General features: G+C 39.5%; 1 protein-coding gene across 6 annotated transcripts in view; it reads left to right on the top strand.

Moving 5' to 3' along the window:
* The window catches only part of ANK3 (ankyrin 3), a 698,348-nt gene that overhangs the window by 576,202 nt on the left and 104,257 nt on the right, over positions 1-17,889 (top strand). For 3 of the 6 annotated variants that reach the window (XM_074382265.1, XM_074382262.1, XM_074382266.1), the window contains 2 exons: positions 9,362-9,485; positions 14,768-14,870. In XM_074382265.1, coding sequence (XP_074238366.1) covers positions 9,362-9,485; positions 14,768-14,870 — 227 coding nt within the window. The other 3 variants (XM_074382261.1, XM_074382263.1, XM_039478488.2) reach the window with 2 other exon arrangements.

The raw sequence follows: 17,889 nt of genomic DNA, 5'->3' as shown, positions 1-17,889 counted from the left end.
CCGATTCTTTTTTGGCTGCCTACAATGCCATGAGCTCCTGGAACTAGGGACAGGAAGGCAGAATGCTGCCGATGGCTCTCACGCAGGAAGCACATGTACCCCTTAAAGAGAGAACACACTTCTTCAAACTTGTTAGGTTCCCTAGTTTACCCAATGCTCATTTAACTGTTTTCTCAACTTACTCCATAACTACCACCCATTTTCAGAAGGAAAGCAAGAAAGTTGTATTAGTCTATTCCCACACTGCTATAAAGGAATACCTGCAACTGAGTAATGTATAAGGAAAAAGGTTTAATTTGCTCATGGTTCTGTAGGCTGTACAGGAAGCATAGCAGCTTCTGCTTCTGAAGAGGCCTCAGGAAACTTAGAATCATGGCTCAAGGCAAAGGGGGAGCCAGTACTTTACATGCCAGTGCAGAAGGAAGAGAGAGGAAGGGGAGGTGCCCCTCACTTTAAAACAATCAGGTCTCATAGCTCACTCACTATCACAAGAATAGCACCAAGGGGACGGTACTAACCCATTCATGGGAATCTACCCACGTGATCCAATCACCTCCCACCAACCCCCATCTCCAACACCGGGAATTTACAATTCAACATGAGATTTGGTGGGGACACAGAGCCAAACCATATCAAAAGTATATTCTAGCACTTAACCTATGTTTTGAAAGAACGACGACTCTGGCAAGCATGTGATGGCAAAGGGTTCAAGTGAAGACCCTCTCTCCTATCCCCTAAATAATCCTTTCCTTCTCTCTCCGGAGAGGAGAGGTGGAGAGTGAAGGGGGCAGGAAGTAAGTGCTCAATCCATTCTATCCCTCAGACATAGGGCTGTCAACTTTTCTCTGAGCCTCTGGTCCTGCCAGAAGGTACAGTGATGAGCTGGGCTTGCAGCATCTCCACTGCAAGGCTTGCAGGTTCTCCAGCCTGACACAGAAGTGCCTGGAGTACACGCAGGAGCCTCCTGAAGTAGATGGCACAATCCCATCCTCCAAACACCACCTCCTGCTTTTTATCACCTCTCAGAATACTCACAGGAAACCTTACTTAACACAAGCTCTTGCTCCAAACTGAAAAATGAAAGGAGAGATACATGCAGATCTGGCATCTAAATAACTTTCCCATCAACTATTCTGTAACTCTGAGCTAGACTTAGACTTTTAGAATCCAAGTCTCAGTGGCTCAGGATCCTAATCCTACCATAATTCCTTTTCTTACTCCTGCTTCCTTGTTCTTTTGAGAATGAAAATATCAGGAGATCAACGGAAAAGTAATGTGAGCAAATACAGTCATTTGGATTCTCTAGGCTGAGAATTTATGGTCTAAATGTTGAATGAGATATAAATCTTTGTCGGGCACACTTTGGGAGGCAGAGGTGGGTGGATCATCTGAGGTCAGGAGTTCGACATCAGCCTAGCCAACATGGTGAAACCCTATCTCTACGAAAAATACAAAAATTAGCCAGGCGTGGCAGTGGGTGTCTGTAATCCCAGCTACTCAGGAGGCTGAGGCAGGAGAATTGCTTTAATCCAGGAGGCAGAGGTTGTTGTGAGCTGAGATTGTGCTACTGCACTCCAACCTGGGCAACAGTGAGACTATGTCTCCAAAAAAAAAAAAAAAAAAAGAAAGAAAGAAAGAGAACAACAACAACAGACACGGGGGCCTACTTGGGGGAGGGGGTGGGAGAAAGGTGAGGATCGAAAAACTACCTGTTGGGTACTGTGTTCATTACCTGGGTGATGAAATAATCTGTACACCAAACCCCTGTGACATGCCATTTACCCATGTAATAAACCTGCACACATACCCCTGAAACTACTAGAAGTACCACATTAATAGTGTGCATCTCCTTCTTCCTGCCTTGCTACTTCACTTTTACTGTTCCATCTCTTAAAGAGGCACGTAAGGTAGAATATCAAAGTATTGAGTGTTCCCTCTGTTTGATTGCTGGATATCCACTGGTACACGTACACATCTTTGTGTCTACATGGCAGACTTACGTAAGTCACAATATTGTTTCTGGTGGATGGAACATAGAGCTTATATGACTTATCTGCAGTCCCTGTATTTTGTTTTGTTTTATTTTGTTAATTTTATTCATGTTTTGAATAGGTAATAGATGCACAAGGTACAAAATTCCCAAGGTGCAAGAGTTTACAGTGAAAAGTAAGTCTCCCTCCTCTTTGCCCCAGTAAATATAGTTCCCATCTTGAAAGGCAATCACTGCTCTTTCATTCATTCCACATTTATTGAGCACCTACTATGTGCCAGGTTCTGTTCAGGGCAATGATATGAAGCAAAATGACAAACCCTCCCTTCCCTCATGGAGCTTACATTTTGGTTACGAATTTCTTGTAATATTCCTTCAATAGTATCTTAATTTTTGTATGGCCAGCCCACTGTGTTAGTTAAAAGAAGGGCTCTAGAGTAACATCAAGTGATTTTGAATCACATTTTTTCTGTATTCTAAGTAAACTTGGATTATTTATTCCACCACTGTCAACTGTGTTTTCTTTATTATGAAATGGAAATAACAATTCTGTTTTATAAGATTGTGAGAATTAAATAAAATAATGCATATAAAACACCAAACACAGCGCCAAAAACATAGTAAATGCTCAATAAATGTTAGTGTTAATTATGATAATGTGATACGATTCTACTGTTCTGTAATGCAGACCAGAAATAAAGGATTTATTTTCCCAATAGTTTTCATTTCCTCTCTTTTCTATATGATCAAAGAAAATCACTTTCTAAAGGATAAGCAACAGCAAATTTAAGTCATCTGATCATTAACCTCCTGGGCATTAGACTATTTGCTGAGTTCTATTAAGAAACCAACTTCGATTAAATCAGTAGAGTATAGAGACACTGTTTCTTTTTATTCTTTCTAATCTTTTTAATCTTGTGTAATTTGGAGGCTTGTACTATTAACTCATTTGGTCTGTACTATTAACTATTAATTTAAACTTTATACTGGGAGATTCTGTATTTTATAGCAGAATGAAACACTTCTGAGCAAAGTTTCTAACAATACAATTTGGTATCCTTATCTTAAGGAACTTTATGACTCGAGTCTCCAGCCAGATGGGAAAATAGCTTTCAGTCCCTGAAAAAGTAGCAAAAGTTTTCCTTGGTGACGGTCTTAAGGTGGAAAGAGATTAGAAGAGAAGCACATCGGGTGGAGGAAGAACAGAACTTCTAGAATAAGAAAACACTTTTAAATATTAGGCCAATAACTATTTACTTTATTCGACATGAAAAAGGGTCATTAGTGGGCATAACGAAAGATTGCAAGGATGCTGGGTTGGTATATTACGCCATGTACTGGACCACTGACCTGGAATCTAAAAAGCAATGAAGGCACACACCTATTTGGACCACCACAGTCCTAATCATTGTTTAATGTACTCTCTTTCTCTCCCTTGTTCCTGTTGCTGTTTTGTGTTGTTTTCCTGGCTGACAAAGTTTATGGATCTTTGAATGGTTGGTTATGGTGTAGGGAATCTCTTCTTTCAGCTTAGTCATGATGTAGGGAGGACTGGGAAGAGGAGATAGCGGAGCAGTTGAAGTAAAATGCCTCTGACCAGCTTTTATTCTTTGGTTAATGGTGGGATCATGTAGATTTGGGGTGTTTTGTGTTCTTTTTAAAATAATTTCCGGGCTCTGATAATTTATTGACAGAAGTAGATTAACATAGAGAATGTCAGCATTCAAGATAAAAGTTTCAAAATGCATAAAATCAATACTAAGTGAGTGAGGGCTTCTCTAGTGGCATTTGCCACTGTACTCCTGGGCTTTGTGTATACACATCATTTAATGCCCTACAGAGCTAACTCTAATTTATCAGTGATACATTAGGCAACGAGAGTGCGATCTCTTTGGCTTACCTTTGGACCTTGTCATTTCTCATTTCTGTTTTGGTTACCTATTACAAAGTAACAGCCCCCCCCCACAAACTCAGTGATTTAAGGTATTATTATCTCCCATGTTCCGTGAGTTAACTGGGCTCAGCTGACTCTTGGGATCTTTTATGAGATTGCAATCAGATAGCAGCTGAGGCGGAGGAACATGACCAGATGTCCAAGATGGTGTCTTCATTTAAAGGCCTGACACCTCAGCTAGGATGGCAGGAAGAGCTGAGGATTGGCTGGGCATCAGTCTTGCGTGTTCGTGCTCTCTCTCTCTCTCCCTCTCTCTCTCTCTCTCTCTTTCTCTCTCTCTGGCTCTCTCTCTGGCTCTAAGAAGCCTCTCCATATGGCTACCTTGAGCTTGTTTATAACATGGTGCTATCATCATAGTCAGATTTCTTATACTGGGACTGGCTTCCCCCAAGCCACTCTTTCAAGAGACTGGAGGAGTCTGCGAGGTTTCTTTGAACACAAACTTATGCATGCAGAATCACTTTGCCAAATTTTGCTGTTCAGAGTTCCAGCCAACCAGATTCAAGTAGGGGTACTACACAAGGGAATGAATAGAAGGAGACATAGTTCATTGGAGGTAGGGGTGAAGAGGGCATTTTAAAGACGAGCTACCAAAATCCTCTTTGCCAAAAAATAGTCAAATTCTTCTACAACACAACTATTACTCCACTGCACCAAATACTTCTAGGAAACATAAACCTACATAACTCCTTTTTAGTAAGTGAAAATATGTGATTCTTGGTAACGTATTTTTAAGCAAAATATATCTGACATAAAATGCATGTCATCTGTTAATAAAATTACCTTGGTTGGCTTATGCACACCTGTTAGAAGCTGCCACTGGCCGAAATATGCTCGGATTATATAAAGTTAAGAAATAATACAATTCATCCCATTCCTTTCTAATCTTTGGTACAGTAGCGTATTGTACTATCTAATGATGATAGAATGTTTTGTTTATTGAAAGGAGTGGGAATGAAGTTTGTTGTTATTGTTCATTCATTCATTCCATTAACAAATTTTGTGATTACCTAACACAGTGCCTGTCTTATCGTAAGTAGTGGAGAACAGGGACACTTTGCTGCTGTGGTTGAATTGTGCCTTTACCAGTATAAATAGTAGCAATTTAAATGCTAACTATTTGAGTAAATGCATTCAGATATTTGGGCACTAGGAAAAGCTGTCCTACAGAATAATAGTAATAGTGCTGATTAAGCCCTTACTTTGTGCATTATTTCATTTAAATCTCCCCAGGAGGCCTTGTATAGAGGCAGACTCATTACCCCCAGTTTTATAGAGGTTGGAACTATGACTCAGAGTAGTTAAATGGTATTCCAAAGGTCACCCAGTCAATGCATAGCACAGCTTGGATTTGAACCTAGAACACCTACTGCGTGAAACAGCATTAAAATAATACCATTGCTGCCAGGCATGGTGACTCACACCTGTAATTCCAGCACTTTGGGAAGCCGAGACAGGCGGATCACCTGAGATTGGGAGTTTGAGACCAGCCTGACCAACATGGAGAAACCTTGTCTCTACTAAAAATGCAAAAAATTAGCCGGTTGTGGTGGCATATTCCTGTTATCCCAGATACTCAGGAGGCCGAGGCAGGAGAATCACTTGAACCTGGGAGGTGGAAGTTGTGGTGAGCCGAGATCATGCCATTGCACTCCGACCTGGGCAACAAGAGCAAAATTCTGTCTCCAAAAAAAAACCATTGCTTTTATTTCTAAATTCCACGTCTTTTAAGAAATGTTCTCATCATTTTAAAATGGTAAGGGAATAATCACTTAATGTTATAAGGTTATTTTATTTTCATTCATCTTTGGCCAAATGTGTTAACAACACCCACCCCTACTGCAGACTTCTTTTGGTTTCACAGTGACCATTTCTGAAGTCTAAGAAGTATGGCTAAAGAATAATGGAAACTTACTTTCATTGAAATTTTACTGTATACCAGTCATTTAGCTTAATATTTGAAAAGAAGTGCTAAGTTGCTATGGCATGTAAATTTAAAATATAAAAATAAAAATATGTTTACTATCAGTTGTGGATTCCAAGATTATTTATGGGAACTTCTATGGTACCTGGCCTAGGAAGAATATGGCTCCTAATTTAGGGGATCTCAGCAGTCAATGGAAGAGACTAAGCAGATGTCTCTGGCAATGCATTCTGATGAGGGACACTTAATGGTGAGTAGAAGGTGGAAGGGCTTGTAGAAAGAGTCAAAGATTAGAGAAATTCTTCTGGTTAAAAAACATGGAGAAAGGTTCCATCAAGAGAATACACCCTAGTAACGGCTCAATGTTTAAAGAGTTTAAGGACTTCCAGGGACTGAAAAAATTATGTGTAACAGGAGGAAGGGTGAGTGTGGAAGAATAGCCCAGAAGGAAAAATAGCCAAGAAGTCAATGGAAGGAACATTGCATCATAGGCCTTGCTGAGAAATTGGAATGAATGACAGTCTTTGAATAAGGCTTTGCTAAGTACTGTAGTTTGGATTCCAAATGCAGACATGAAGAGCCGATGAACATTCAGACATTTGTCTTTAAGCAAGACTTCCCCTTATGTTCTTTTAAGAGTTGGAAATTATTCTCTGCTTGGGAATAGTTTTCACTATGTTCCAGACATTATAAATGGCTTCCTTTATATTTCTGTATATTTATGATGTTGATTACAGCCAGGCTGATCAGAGTAAAACACCAGGTGTCATAGCATCCTAATATTTTTATGAATCATGCATTTATTCATTTATTTATGCATCTATCCAGGGAAAACAGATTTGTTCCCCACTTTATCAGTTCTACAGATTCAGATTCCTGTATATTTAGATAGCATTCCAAGGGAATAAATGTGCTCTTATAAAGGAGTGCTTACTTCAGCAAGGCAGTTTCTAAACCCTTTACTTTCTAGCCCAATTCTCCAGCTATTCTGGGGAAAAAAAAAAAAAAAAAAAGTAATTGAAATGGCCTCTCCAGTGTACCCAGATGGAAGATGGGGAAGTCCTGCTAGTTTTTTCCTCCACTGCCAACATAAACAGGGTGGAGCAGCTGAGAAGGAAGGCCACTAGTGGAGAGAGAAAGAAACAGTGTAGCAGCCAAACGACAGACCTCCTCAGCCCCGCCTCCTACCTAGGGCAGCAAAGACCTCTCCAGCCAACCCCAATTCTCTCTTTGCTTTGCACTCCGTCCAGGGACCTGGGACCTCTCGAGAGAGCACCCGTGAATCAAATAGTTGAAAGAACTTGGTCCAAAAATAAAACAGAACACCCAGTTGCGTTTTCCAACTTGTCTCTCTTCTGCTCCCTTCTTCAAACTCTTGATAAAAAGCAGCGGCGATGAGTGTATTGCAGAGCGCTTCTTGGAGAGTTATGGGAAGCACTGCTGCTTCCCTCAGCCCTGGTTTCACAACCTCAACTCAAGGGCAGGCCCTCCCTCTCTCTTTTTCCCCTCCTTCCACCTGACAGGGACCATAAATAACTGAGGCTTCCAGTGTTCCCAGCTGAGAACAAAGTTGAAAGTTTGCCTGGAGCACTCGGTGCCACTCCCCGCCTGGGCCACTGCTTTGTTTTCTTCTCATGTTTTTCTTCTACCTAGGTTGGCTGTTTCTCCATTCATATTTGAGAAGAGTCGCCTCCTAATTAAATGTAGCACTTCGCTCTCTCACTACCCAAGGGCTGTCTCGGTTACCCGGCTAGGCACCGAACCTTGGTATCAAATTACCGAAAGTCTACACCGGAGCAGTCCTCATATTTACATACAAATAACTCAGGGGCTTGCATTTATGTCACCATTCTGTCCTGCTAGAGGCTTGCCAGAGGAGTTTTTAATCCAATCAGGAGGAGCTTTAAAAGGATGTCTGCGGAGTGATCAAAAGGATCTTGATCTCAATTAAGTAGGTTTTTTTTAAAAAAAAAAAAAAAAAAAAGATTTTTGGGGGGGCCTGAAATTTTGAAAATCTTCGAACTCTGAGTGGGAAAAGAGGTGTGATTCCTCAGTTGCCTACAAGGATATCAAGATGCTGAGAGGAATTCGGCGGTGGTGAAGAGAGTGGACACAAACCAGGGAATAGTTTGCTTGAGCTGGTCTGGGAGGCCGATCCTAAATCACTGCTTAAGGAATTCCTGGAAACATCAGGAAAACATTTGATCATCCAAGCCTAGTGGAAATGGCTTTGCCGCAGAGTAAGATCTTTGAGTTGTACTTACCGTGTGCTGTTTTTGTTTGAGATGCAGTGAATGTGCAAATAGCCCAGCCGTAAATAGTTACTTAAAATAATCTCTTAGTACTGGGTAGCAGCAGTAGAAAGTTGATCTGTTCAGTTTTTACATTTGCAAAAACAGTAGTTGACAGTGTATTTTTAGACTTGATTGGTAGTTTAAAAGCTGAGCTCTTGCGGTTTCCTGAGTTTAAATGAATGGAAATTGTAAACAGTACCTAATGTAGGAATTGGAAAATATAGCTGGGGGAATGAATCACTTACCTTTGAGAAAACACAACATGGACCCTTTTGAAAACTCTTTGGCCAGTAAAGCTTGTGTCCAGAAGGAAGATAAGAGTCATAAGAAACAGAATTTGCCTGGTGGGGAAGGAATTTTTCTACAGCCTGTGCTACCTTTTGAGAAGGATGGGAAATGTCCCACAGGGCAAAATACAATCGAAAAACCTGCCTTGTCACTCGTGGAATGTGGTTGTTCCATGTGAGGTCATGTTTTGCACACGTAGCTAGTAAAAGTATTTTACATAATTAACTCTTTGTCTTGATAATGAAAGAGCAATTTATATAGTCCTTTGAAAGTACCAAAGTACCCTTTTATCTCTGGAGAAGGCTGCCTGGCTTTCCGTGTAGATTTGAAGCACTGGGGCAGTTGGGCTGTTGTTAATTTGGTAGGTTTAGAAACAGTTCAAAATCGATATGTTCTAAGGCTCTCCAACCAAGCAAGTTGTAGTTCACATAACTTGGTAGTTTCTTACATAAGCCTCAAACTGAAATCCTGTGTGTGAGAAAACCGTTTTTAAAAAATGTCTGTTTCCTTCCTACATATAATTTCAAGAACAGTAATGAAGAGGTGGTTCTTATTTTGCCATCCATGTCCATTCAAATAAGCTGCCCTCATCGTGGGTGAGGTGAGGGGAGGAAAACTCTAACTGACATAAAACATCCACCTTTCTAGTCAGTCAAGGCTTAAGGGGAAGCAAAGGGATAGGGGTAATGTTTTAAGATTCATACTTAATACCAGGAGGTGTTTCCGCTACTTAAATTCACTCTTGAAACTGTATACTAACCTTTACCTATGCCTTTTCCTTCTAAATTATCCAGGGGATAGGGGAAAGTGAATAATGGGGAATTTGCTAATAACCAAAGGAGTGGTTTTCTCCATAGCTGACACAGTCAAAAGAAAAGCTTTTGATGTGGGCTTGCTCTCTACATCTACAGGTGAAGATGCAATGACGGGGGACACAGACAAGTATCTTGGGCCACAGGACCTTAAGGAACTGGGTGATGATTCCCTGCCTGCAGAGGGTTACATGGGCTTTAGTCTCGGAGCACGTTCTGCCAGGTAATTCATTGTTGCTGTCTTTCATAGTTAATTTAAAACAACCATGATTCGTCATAAATCAAAATCATGTTCATTTTTCACATTATCCCAAAATGTGTTCTTTGGATGAAGATGTGAATTTAGTGAAATGTTCACGATGCAAATACACATGCTCTGCTATTTTCTTTTGTTGTTTGCAGTTGTTAATTTCATGTGATTGAACATGTTAATTGTGTGTTCTTTTTTCCCCCACTTTGCAGTCATGCTTCCTGCACAGTAGCAAAAGAGCTCACTGACAAAACTGGGAGAACCAATCTGAGTCACATATTTCAAAATTAAGTTTTGTTCCATACTGAAAAAAAGCATTATTTGCCAATAAGTAAGAAATATGTGTATAGATTGTTCACTATTCTTTGTTGCTGAAATAATCATTTACGATTAAAAGAGAGCATTTTTGAAAAAATTATATATTGTTTATTAAAGTTGTCCACCAAGTGTTTGAGTATGTCTTCTAAAACTATTCCATTATTTTGTTTACAAGGGACATGTTAGAAGTATGACAGTGATTTATCTAAAGTCACAGACAGAAATGGTGACAAATTCAGTTCTTACAACTGAAGTGGAAAACTTTTGTATGGGAAACCTTGACTTAAACTTTACTGACACTGGTTGAAAGAAACAGAACCTTGTGCAGAATTTGGAGACTTCTTTGCCCTAGTGTGGATTAACAGGGTGTTTGCTGACAGTCAAGTTATTTTAAAGCTAATAATTAAACCTTCTAAGTCAGAGCCCTGAGGACATTTTCCTATAGTTTAAGGATTTGTCGTAAAAAGTTTCATTGTCTAATAATGGCGTTTCCTGCAAAGTAAACCCTGGAGTTTATTCTCAGTGTAGTTGGTATGGCCAGTATGGATACTGAATTGATTTTTCTTCTATTCTGTTTTTTAAGTAGAAATTAGAAACTCATATAGCTTACTAAAACTTTTGCCTTATAAATAGATTTATAAAAAGCCTTAAAATCCTACTGCAGCAGGTGTCATTAACAGGAAGAGGAAAAGTAACTTTTTTTCTTTTTTTTTGAGTCAGAGTTTCGCTCTTGTTACCCAGGCTGGAGTGCAATGGCTTAATCTCGGATCACTGCAACCTCCGCCTCCCGAGTTCAGGCAATTCTTCTGCCTCAGCCTCCTGAGTAGCTGGGATTACAGGCACGCGCCACCATGCCCAGCTAATTTTTTGTATTTTTAGTAGAGACGGGGTTTCACCATGTTGAACAGGATGGTCTCGATCTCTTGACCTCATGATCCACCCGCCTCGGCCTCCCAAAGTGCTGGGATTACAGGCATGAGCCACCGCACCCGGCCTCAAAAAGTAACTTAAAAAAACATGCAATATTTTAGGTGATCAAAGATAGCAACAAGTTAAAATGGAAAATATGTAGAACTTCTAAGGTTCTTGAGATCCTTTAGATCTTGTTTATATCATAGAGATTTATAGCTTTTGAAATCCAATCACTAGCTTGCCTTCTCTCCAGATAATATATGACACATTTTGTGATCCATCATTTTTATGTAGAAAACTGCAGCAGCTGACCTCCAGTGACATAGGAAACCAGAATATCGCCCTGAATATCACCCTGTAATTTTTTTCTTAAGATAATTCCAAGGCTTTCACACTTCTAATTTTGATTACACCATTATTTGTTGCTATTATCTGTAACTCATTATTTTTTTACTTTGATGACTCATGTTATGCTCAGAGGCAAATTTTTTTAAAAAATCTATAAAGCCAATATTTTTAAGCACATTCTTAGAGTATTGTCAAGTAAAATATATTCTGAGTGTAACATTTTAAAAGGAATACATTAAATGTGTAACTCATTCAACCATAACATTTTTTTTCTTTTCTCCCTGTCTGATTTTTTGCTTTCTATTTCTTGTTGTTTTTTTTTTATTTCTTTTTTCTAAAAATACTTTAAAATAGTCCCAAGATCAGGTAAGAAGACATGGTACTTTTATAGTGTTTCTCTTCCCTTTCCTGGCTCATGTTCTCATTTTCTTTTCTTTAGCATTGTAATGTGCTGTGATGTGCTGTGATGTGCTGCAATGTGCTTTTTTTCTTTTCTGCTCAGCTTTAGAAAAATCAGGAAAAATTTCATGATTTTAAGAAAATTAGAAAATAAATATATAACAAATATTACTTACACAAAATTGACCAAATACTTAAGGAATTTCTTTCCCTTAACAAGTTTTTTTTATAATGCATGAAGTAATTAAAGAAATTTTATTGGGTTTGAAGAAAAAGTCCTGATGTGAAGGGCCATTTGTTTGCTGGTTGCTGTTTTAAGTTGTGCTAGGTATATTAGTATAAATTTAGAATTCTGAGGCATGTTTTCCTAACACTTCCTATATTTAACACTTAGAGTCTACTGATGGCTACAAATAAAATAGATGGCCTTACTTAAAAACGATTTAATACTTTCTAAATCCCCATGCAAATAATCTTTAATTTTAGGTTGAAAGTACTTAGAATGATTAAGGATTCAGAGTGAAGCTTGATAGATTTAATTGACTCCATATGTCTAATTTAAATTGGTCTGGAATGATCAGAAGTAGGAACTTTAGACATTATGCAAAACAAAGACATTCTTAGGCCTTTCGGTTGATAGCTCCCAGTTCTGGGCTCTGTTCTGCAGTTGGCACTCATAGATAAATTAAAAGAAGGAGGAGATGTTTCACTATGTATTTCTTGACCTCATGATCCACCCGCCTCGGCCCCAAAAGTGCTGGGATTACAGGCCCCGTCTCTACTAAAATATAAAAATTAGCTGGGCGTGGTGGTGCACGTCTGTAGTCCCAGCTACTCGGGAGGCTAAGGCAAGAGAATTGCTTGAACCCGGGGAGGCAGAGGTTGCTGTGAGCTGAGATAGTGCCACTGCACTCCAGCCTGGTGCCCGGTGACAGAGTGAGACTCTATCTCAAAAACAAAAACAAAAACAAGAACAAAACAAAACAAAAAAAAAAACAAAAAACAAAAAAAAGGAGGAGATGTTAGATGTTTAAAAAATATCAACAGATTTTAGAGGCATTTAAAAACTGAAATTAAAATGAATAGGCAGTTATTTTTTAAAACTTTTAAGTGTTTGTCCACATAGAACAGTGTTTCATACACCACCAGTGTTAACATATCATGCTACGAGGACCATAATTTGAAGAAATGAAGGTCCAATGCAAAGTGGCCAGCAACTTTCAAATCACACCACTGGAGCAAAATGTAACATTGTTATGAATACATAGAAGCTACACTAATAGTGTAGCCACTAGCCATTTATAGTTAAATTAAAACTAGTTAAATTCAGTTGTTCATTCACACCAGCCACTCTTCAAGTGCCCAGCAGCCACAGTTAATTGGACAGCTCAGATTTAGCACATCTCCTTCATAGTAGAAAGTTCTCTTGGACAGTGTTGAGTTAGAGAATTCCTGCTCTTACGAAGCTTCTACTGTATTTGAGGGAAGGTAAGAGACTAGAAACAGGAATGACAGAAAGGCTTGCAACTGAAACCGGGAAAAAAAGAGTAATGGGTTCCCTGATTGGGCACAGAGGGCCTGACCGTGCAAGTGGTCAGAGTCATGTGGCTTATCAGGTAAGTTCCTCTGTGCAGGAATAATGCTTATAATAGTCTTTTAGTAAGTTTTTCTGAATACACTAAATAATGACTCTGCAGAATAATGGTTGTGTGGGGATAAGAGAGATCCATCTGAGATTCTGGTGAAAGTGAAGGCTCCAATCCTAGAAGAATGTGCTTACCTATATGTGTAGACTCTTAGAATGATGCCTCTAATATCAGGAGGCTCTGTACCTTGATAAAAGGATACTTACTTTCTAGTTATCTTTAGTATAGCAGGCATTGGGGAAAAGAAATTGTTTTTTGCAAAGAATCATTTCTTATTTACCTCTTATTTATATCTTCTTTATCCATTTCCCCATCAAGCACACAAAAGGCAAGGCCAAAGCCAAAGTCTCACAAGTTCAACTGGTAAAGATGCAAGAAGCCACTTTTAGATCCAGATGGGTTTTTTTTGTTTTTTTTTTTTACCATATAGGCAGTGAAAGGAAGAAGCAAAAGGTGCTGGCTTCTCATTATCCTTGTCCCCTACACCTAAAAGGACACCAAAACAAAAGGGGCTGAATGTCTACAATGCTAGCTGTGGATACCTCATTGCTGAGGAGCCAATTCTAGACTTCAGCTAAATGGTTTATATTCTGCAGCTCTATTCCAAGGAGGGCAGAATAGGAAGCCTCCCACATCATTAGAAAGAGAAAGTGATAGAAGCTATCTCATGACAGCCTCCCAGGTGAGACGGGGAGGTGACTTACAGATGATCTCATGGAAGCTCCTCACCAACCTCCATCCTCTGAATTCCTGGAAGATCACAAGGTGTTCTATGAAGACTCAGATTAGCTTCATTTCCGGTTTTGCCTGAATGACATATGTGAATACGTGCAAGGTCACAAGAGTGACATGGCAGAACTGTTCTCCCAAGGGCCCTTACTCTATTGCGTTTTAGTTTAGAGGTCACTGTGATGAGTGGCATATCAGGATATCAGGGTACCTGCATCTGAGAAGTTCAAGGGCCATACGGAAGATTTGAAAGAGGCTGGAAAGAACAGTTGAAGGAGCAAGGAAGCAAAGAGTAGAGCAAAGAAAGAATATTTGCAGAAAAGACCAAATAACTATGCAGGGAATTTGAATGTTTCCTCAAGGCCAGGAAAATGGCAAAGAGGATCATGCAAAGTGTATTCACAACACTACTTCCTTCTGATGTTTTCTGTGAGTAGCAACAACAAAGCAGAGCCCTCAGGAAGTCGCAGAGACTTATAAACAGATCCATTTAAAGTAGACAAAATTCCAATCAGTAGCACATGTCAAGCAGACATAGACCAGAAAGAGGGGACATTCTAACATAAGATCTTGTCCTAGAAAAATCTATCAACTATCTAGAATTATCTGGTTCTTCTCAATTGTCATGTCGGTTCAACTTCATAGTGAAACCTCCAAAGTTTTCATGCATTTCATCTTCTCAAAATTGGCCTAATTTTAAACAAAATCTGATCGTAAGGTTGTCTACATGGAAGACGTTTTCTCAAATATAAGAGATTTTACTTTTCACTATGTCCTTTCAAGAACCACTTTTGTTGATATTTTTAGCCATCTTGCCTGTTCTTAAAGTTGCATGCATTAATTTTCTTTTATTCATCTCATCATCATCTACCACTGTTGAATGGTTAACTGTAAATACAACAGCCTCCGCTCCTTCAGTTCGGATAGGTCTTACACCTTGAACAGAAGCTCCTATGCACGGGACAGCATGATGATTGAAGAACTCCTTGTGCCATCCAAAGAGCAGGTATGCATTCTTCTTAACATATCCTTTGGTCATTAAACTTTCATCTGTATGATTTAATCAAGCTCTTTGTCTTATGACAAAAAATGCATTTCTGCGTGTTTGATTTTGCATTTGTAAAGCTTCTAGTACTGTCCAGTTTAAGAAACAAAATAAGTTGTATTGTAAGCAGAAATATTCCTATCTTCTACAGTGAGTCTCTAAAATTCCACAGAGAGGAACTCAGAAAGTCCTAGGGAATGTGGAGTTAACTTTCTTTTCTCTGGGTCAAATCTATTTTAGTTTTTTTAAAGGAGAGTTAATAATTATTGGTAGCTGAAGTTGCTGGTATTAACCTCATGAGTTTTATTTGTTTGTTTTTGTTTTTTGTTGTTGTTGTTTTGAGACGGAGTCTCTGTCACCCAGTCCGGAGTGTGGTGGTGCAATCTCAGCTTACTGCAACCCTCCACCTCCCAGGTTCAAGTGATTCTTGTTCCTTAGCCTCCTGAATAGCTGGAACTACAGGTGCACCACCATGCTCAGCTAATTTTTGTATTTTTAGTAGAGACGGGGTTTCACCACATTGGCCAGGCTGGTCTCAAACTCCTGACCATAAGTAATCCACCCACCTTGGCCTCCCAAAGTGCTGGGATTACAGGTGTAACCATTGCACCCAGCCTGAATGTTGTATTTTGCTAAATGAACTGTGTATATATATATATATATATATATATATATATATATATATATATATGTGTGTGTGTGTGTTGAAGTTTGTTAGAATTGTTTTTAATAAGTAATTAAAGATGAGACTGGTCATTTTTTGTTCCCTTATCTTCAAAGTTGCCTTTGATGAGTATCTAAAGATGTGATAGCATTTTGCTTTCCACCAGAATCCCTGCTACATATATTTGGTGTTTGTGTAATTTTTTTCTTCCAATAATTGTGGTTGAATAGATAGTGAGTTACTTTAAGAAGTTCCAGCAACACAGTCTTCCTGCATGTGGGCCCAGGATGGTCCTAGAATAATTAATACATACATAATACCTAGATTTAAGTGTGTGCAGTAGTGATTTAATGATAGATGAAACTGTCTGGACAATAAAACTTTTAAAGGTGGCTTATAATATTTAAACAATGTAAATAATTGGTGAAATCATGCTGGGCTTTTTGACTTACTGCACAATGAAGGTGAATTGGAGCAGATGAGTAAGTGTTAGTCACTTATAGCCAAATTAGAGGTTAAGCAATAGGTAGACTTTTGGGACTCCCACATGTCTGCAGATGCTGATGTCTAGACATACACATGCGTGTTGTACTTCACAGGGACCTACATTAAATATTTTATTACTTTTTACTCTCTGGAACGTTCTTAACAAGCAGGCCTTACAGAGGTGAATACAGTGGTTATTCAGTGTTTGGTCAGACAAAAAAAACACTTTTAAAAATGATTATAGACTGGGTGTGGTGGTTCACGCCTGTAATCTCAGCACTTTGGGAGGCCAAGGTGGGTGGATCACTTGAGGTCAGGAGTTTGTGACAAGCCTGGCCAATATAGTGAAACCCTATCTCTACTAAAAATACAAAAATTAGCCAGGTGTGGTAGTGGTTGCCTATAATCCCAGCAATGCAGGAAGCTGAGGCAGGAGAATTGCTTGAAACTGAGAGGTGGAGGTTGCAATGAGCCAAGATCACGCCATTGCACTACAGCTTGGGTGACAGAGCAAGACTCTGTCTCAAAAAACAAAAGCACAAAAATGATTGGCCAGGCACAGTGGCTCACACCTGTCATCCCACCACTTTGGGAGGCTGAGGCGGGTGGATCACGAAGTCAGGAGATCGAGACCATCCTGGCCAACATGGTGAAACTCTGTCTCTACTAAAAATACCAAAAATAGCTGGGCCCAATATTGCACAGCTGTAGTCCCAGCTACTTGGGAGGCTGAGGCAGAAGAATCACTTGAACCTGGGAGGTAGAAGTTGCAGTGAGCCAAAATCATGCCACTGCACTCCAGCCTGGTGACAGAGGGAGACTCTGTCTCAAAAAACCAGAAAAAAATCATAAAAACAAAACAAAAAAATGATTGTAGATGCATGTATTAGTCTGTTCTCATGCTGCTAGTAAAAACATACCCAAGACTGGGTAATTTATAAAGGAAAGAGCATTAATGGACTCACAGTTCCTCATGGCTGGAGAGGCCTCACAATCGTGGTGGAAGAGCAAGGGACATTTTACATGGTGGTAGGCAAGAAAAGAACTTGTTCAGGGAAACTCCCCTTTATAAACCATCAGATCTTGTTGAGACTTATTCAGTATCACAAAAACAGCACAGGAAAGACCTGGCCCCATGATTCAGTTACCTCCCACTAGGTCCCTCCCACAACACATGGGATTTGTGGGAGCTACGATTCAAGATGAGATTTGGGTGGGGACACAGCCAAATCACTTCAGTGCAGTAGCATGTCATGGTTTTTAAGTGGGTGTTAGCACTAGAGAAAGCACTTGTCTCAAATAATGAAGCTAAGTTCTTGGGTATAAGGTGTTGCCAGGATTGGTTGAAATTTTCTGCTTGGTTGACTGCAGTCATTACTTAGTCTATAATCCTGCTCTTTTTCATGTTCCCAGTTGAAATGAGATGACAGTGGATATATTGATAACACTTATGAGTATAAAAATGCCTTTTATTTTGCACACTCTAAGGAAACGCCACAAATCTTATAAAATCATAGGTGAAAGGAGACTCCCTGGCTATCAGTGACACTTTGCTCATGTAGAAAGCATGTGCCAGGGAATTCCTGATTAAACCTAATTGTAGCTTATATTTCTGCATGTTAACTTGTTACGGGTCAAGGGCCTGAAGTTGGAATCACTACCACCATCATTACTATCACCTCCACCACCACTACCACCACCATTACCACCATAGTTCCTCTACCGCCCAACTTCTGCACATCAGCGTTAAAGTAAAATGCAAGTGTTTGTGGTGCTACAAAATGCAAGTGTTGTGGCGCTTCTGAGGGTTCTCACATCATTGCCTATTAA

This window comes from Saimiri boliviensis, chromosome 12 (genome assembly GCF_048565385.1).
Source record: "Saimiri boliviensis isolate mSaiBol1 chromosome 12, mSaiBol1.pri, whole genome shotgun sequence".
Classification (NCBI taxonomy): Eukaryota; Metazoa; Chordata; class Mammalia; order Primates; family Cebidae; genus Saimiri; species Saimiri boliviensis.
The sequence above is the reverse complement of the archived record's forward strand: the minus strand, read 5'-3'. Positions and strand labels throughout refer to the sequence as shown.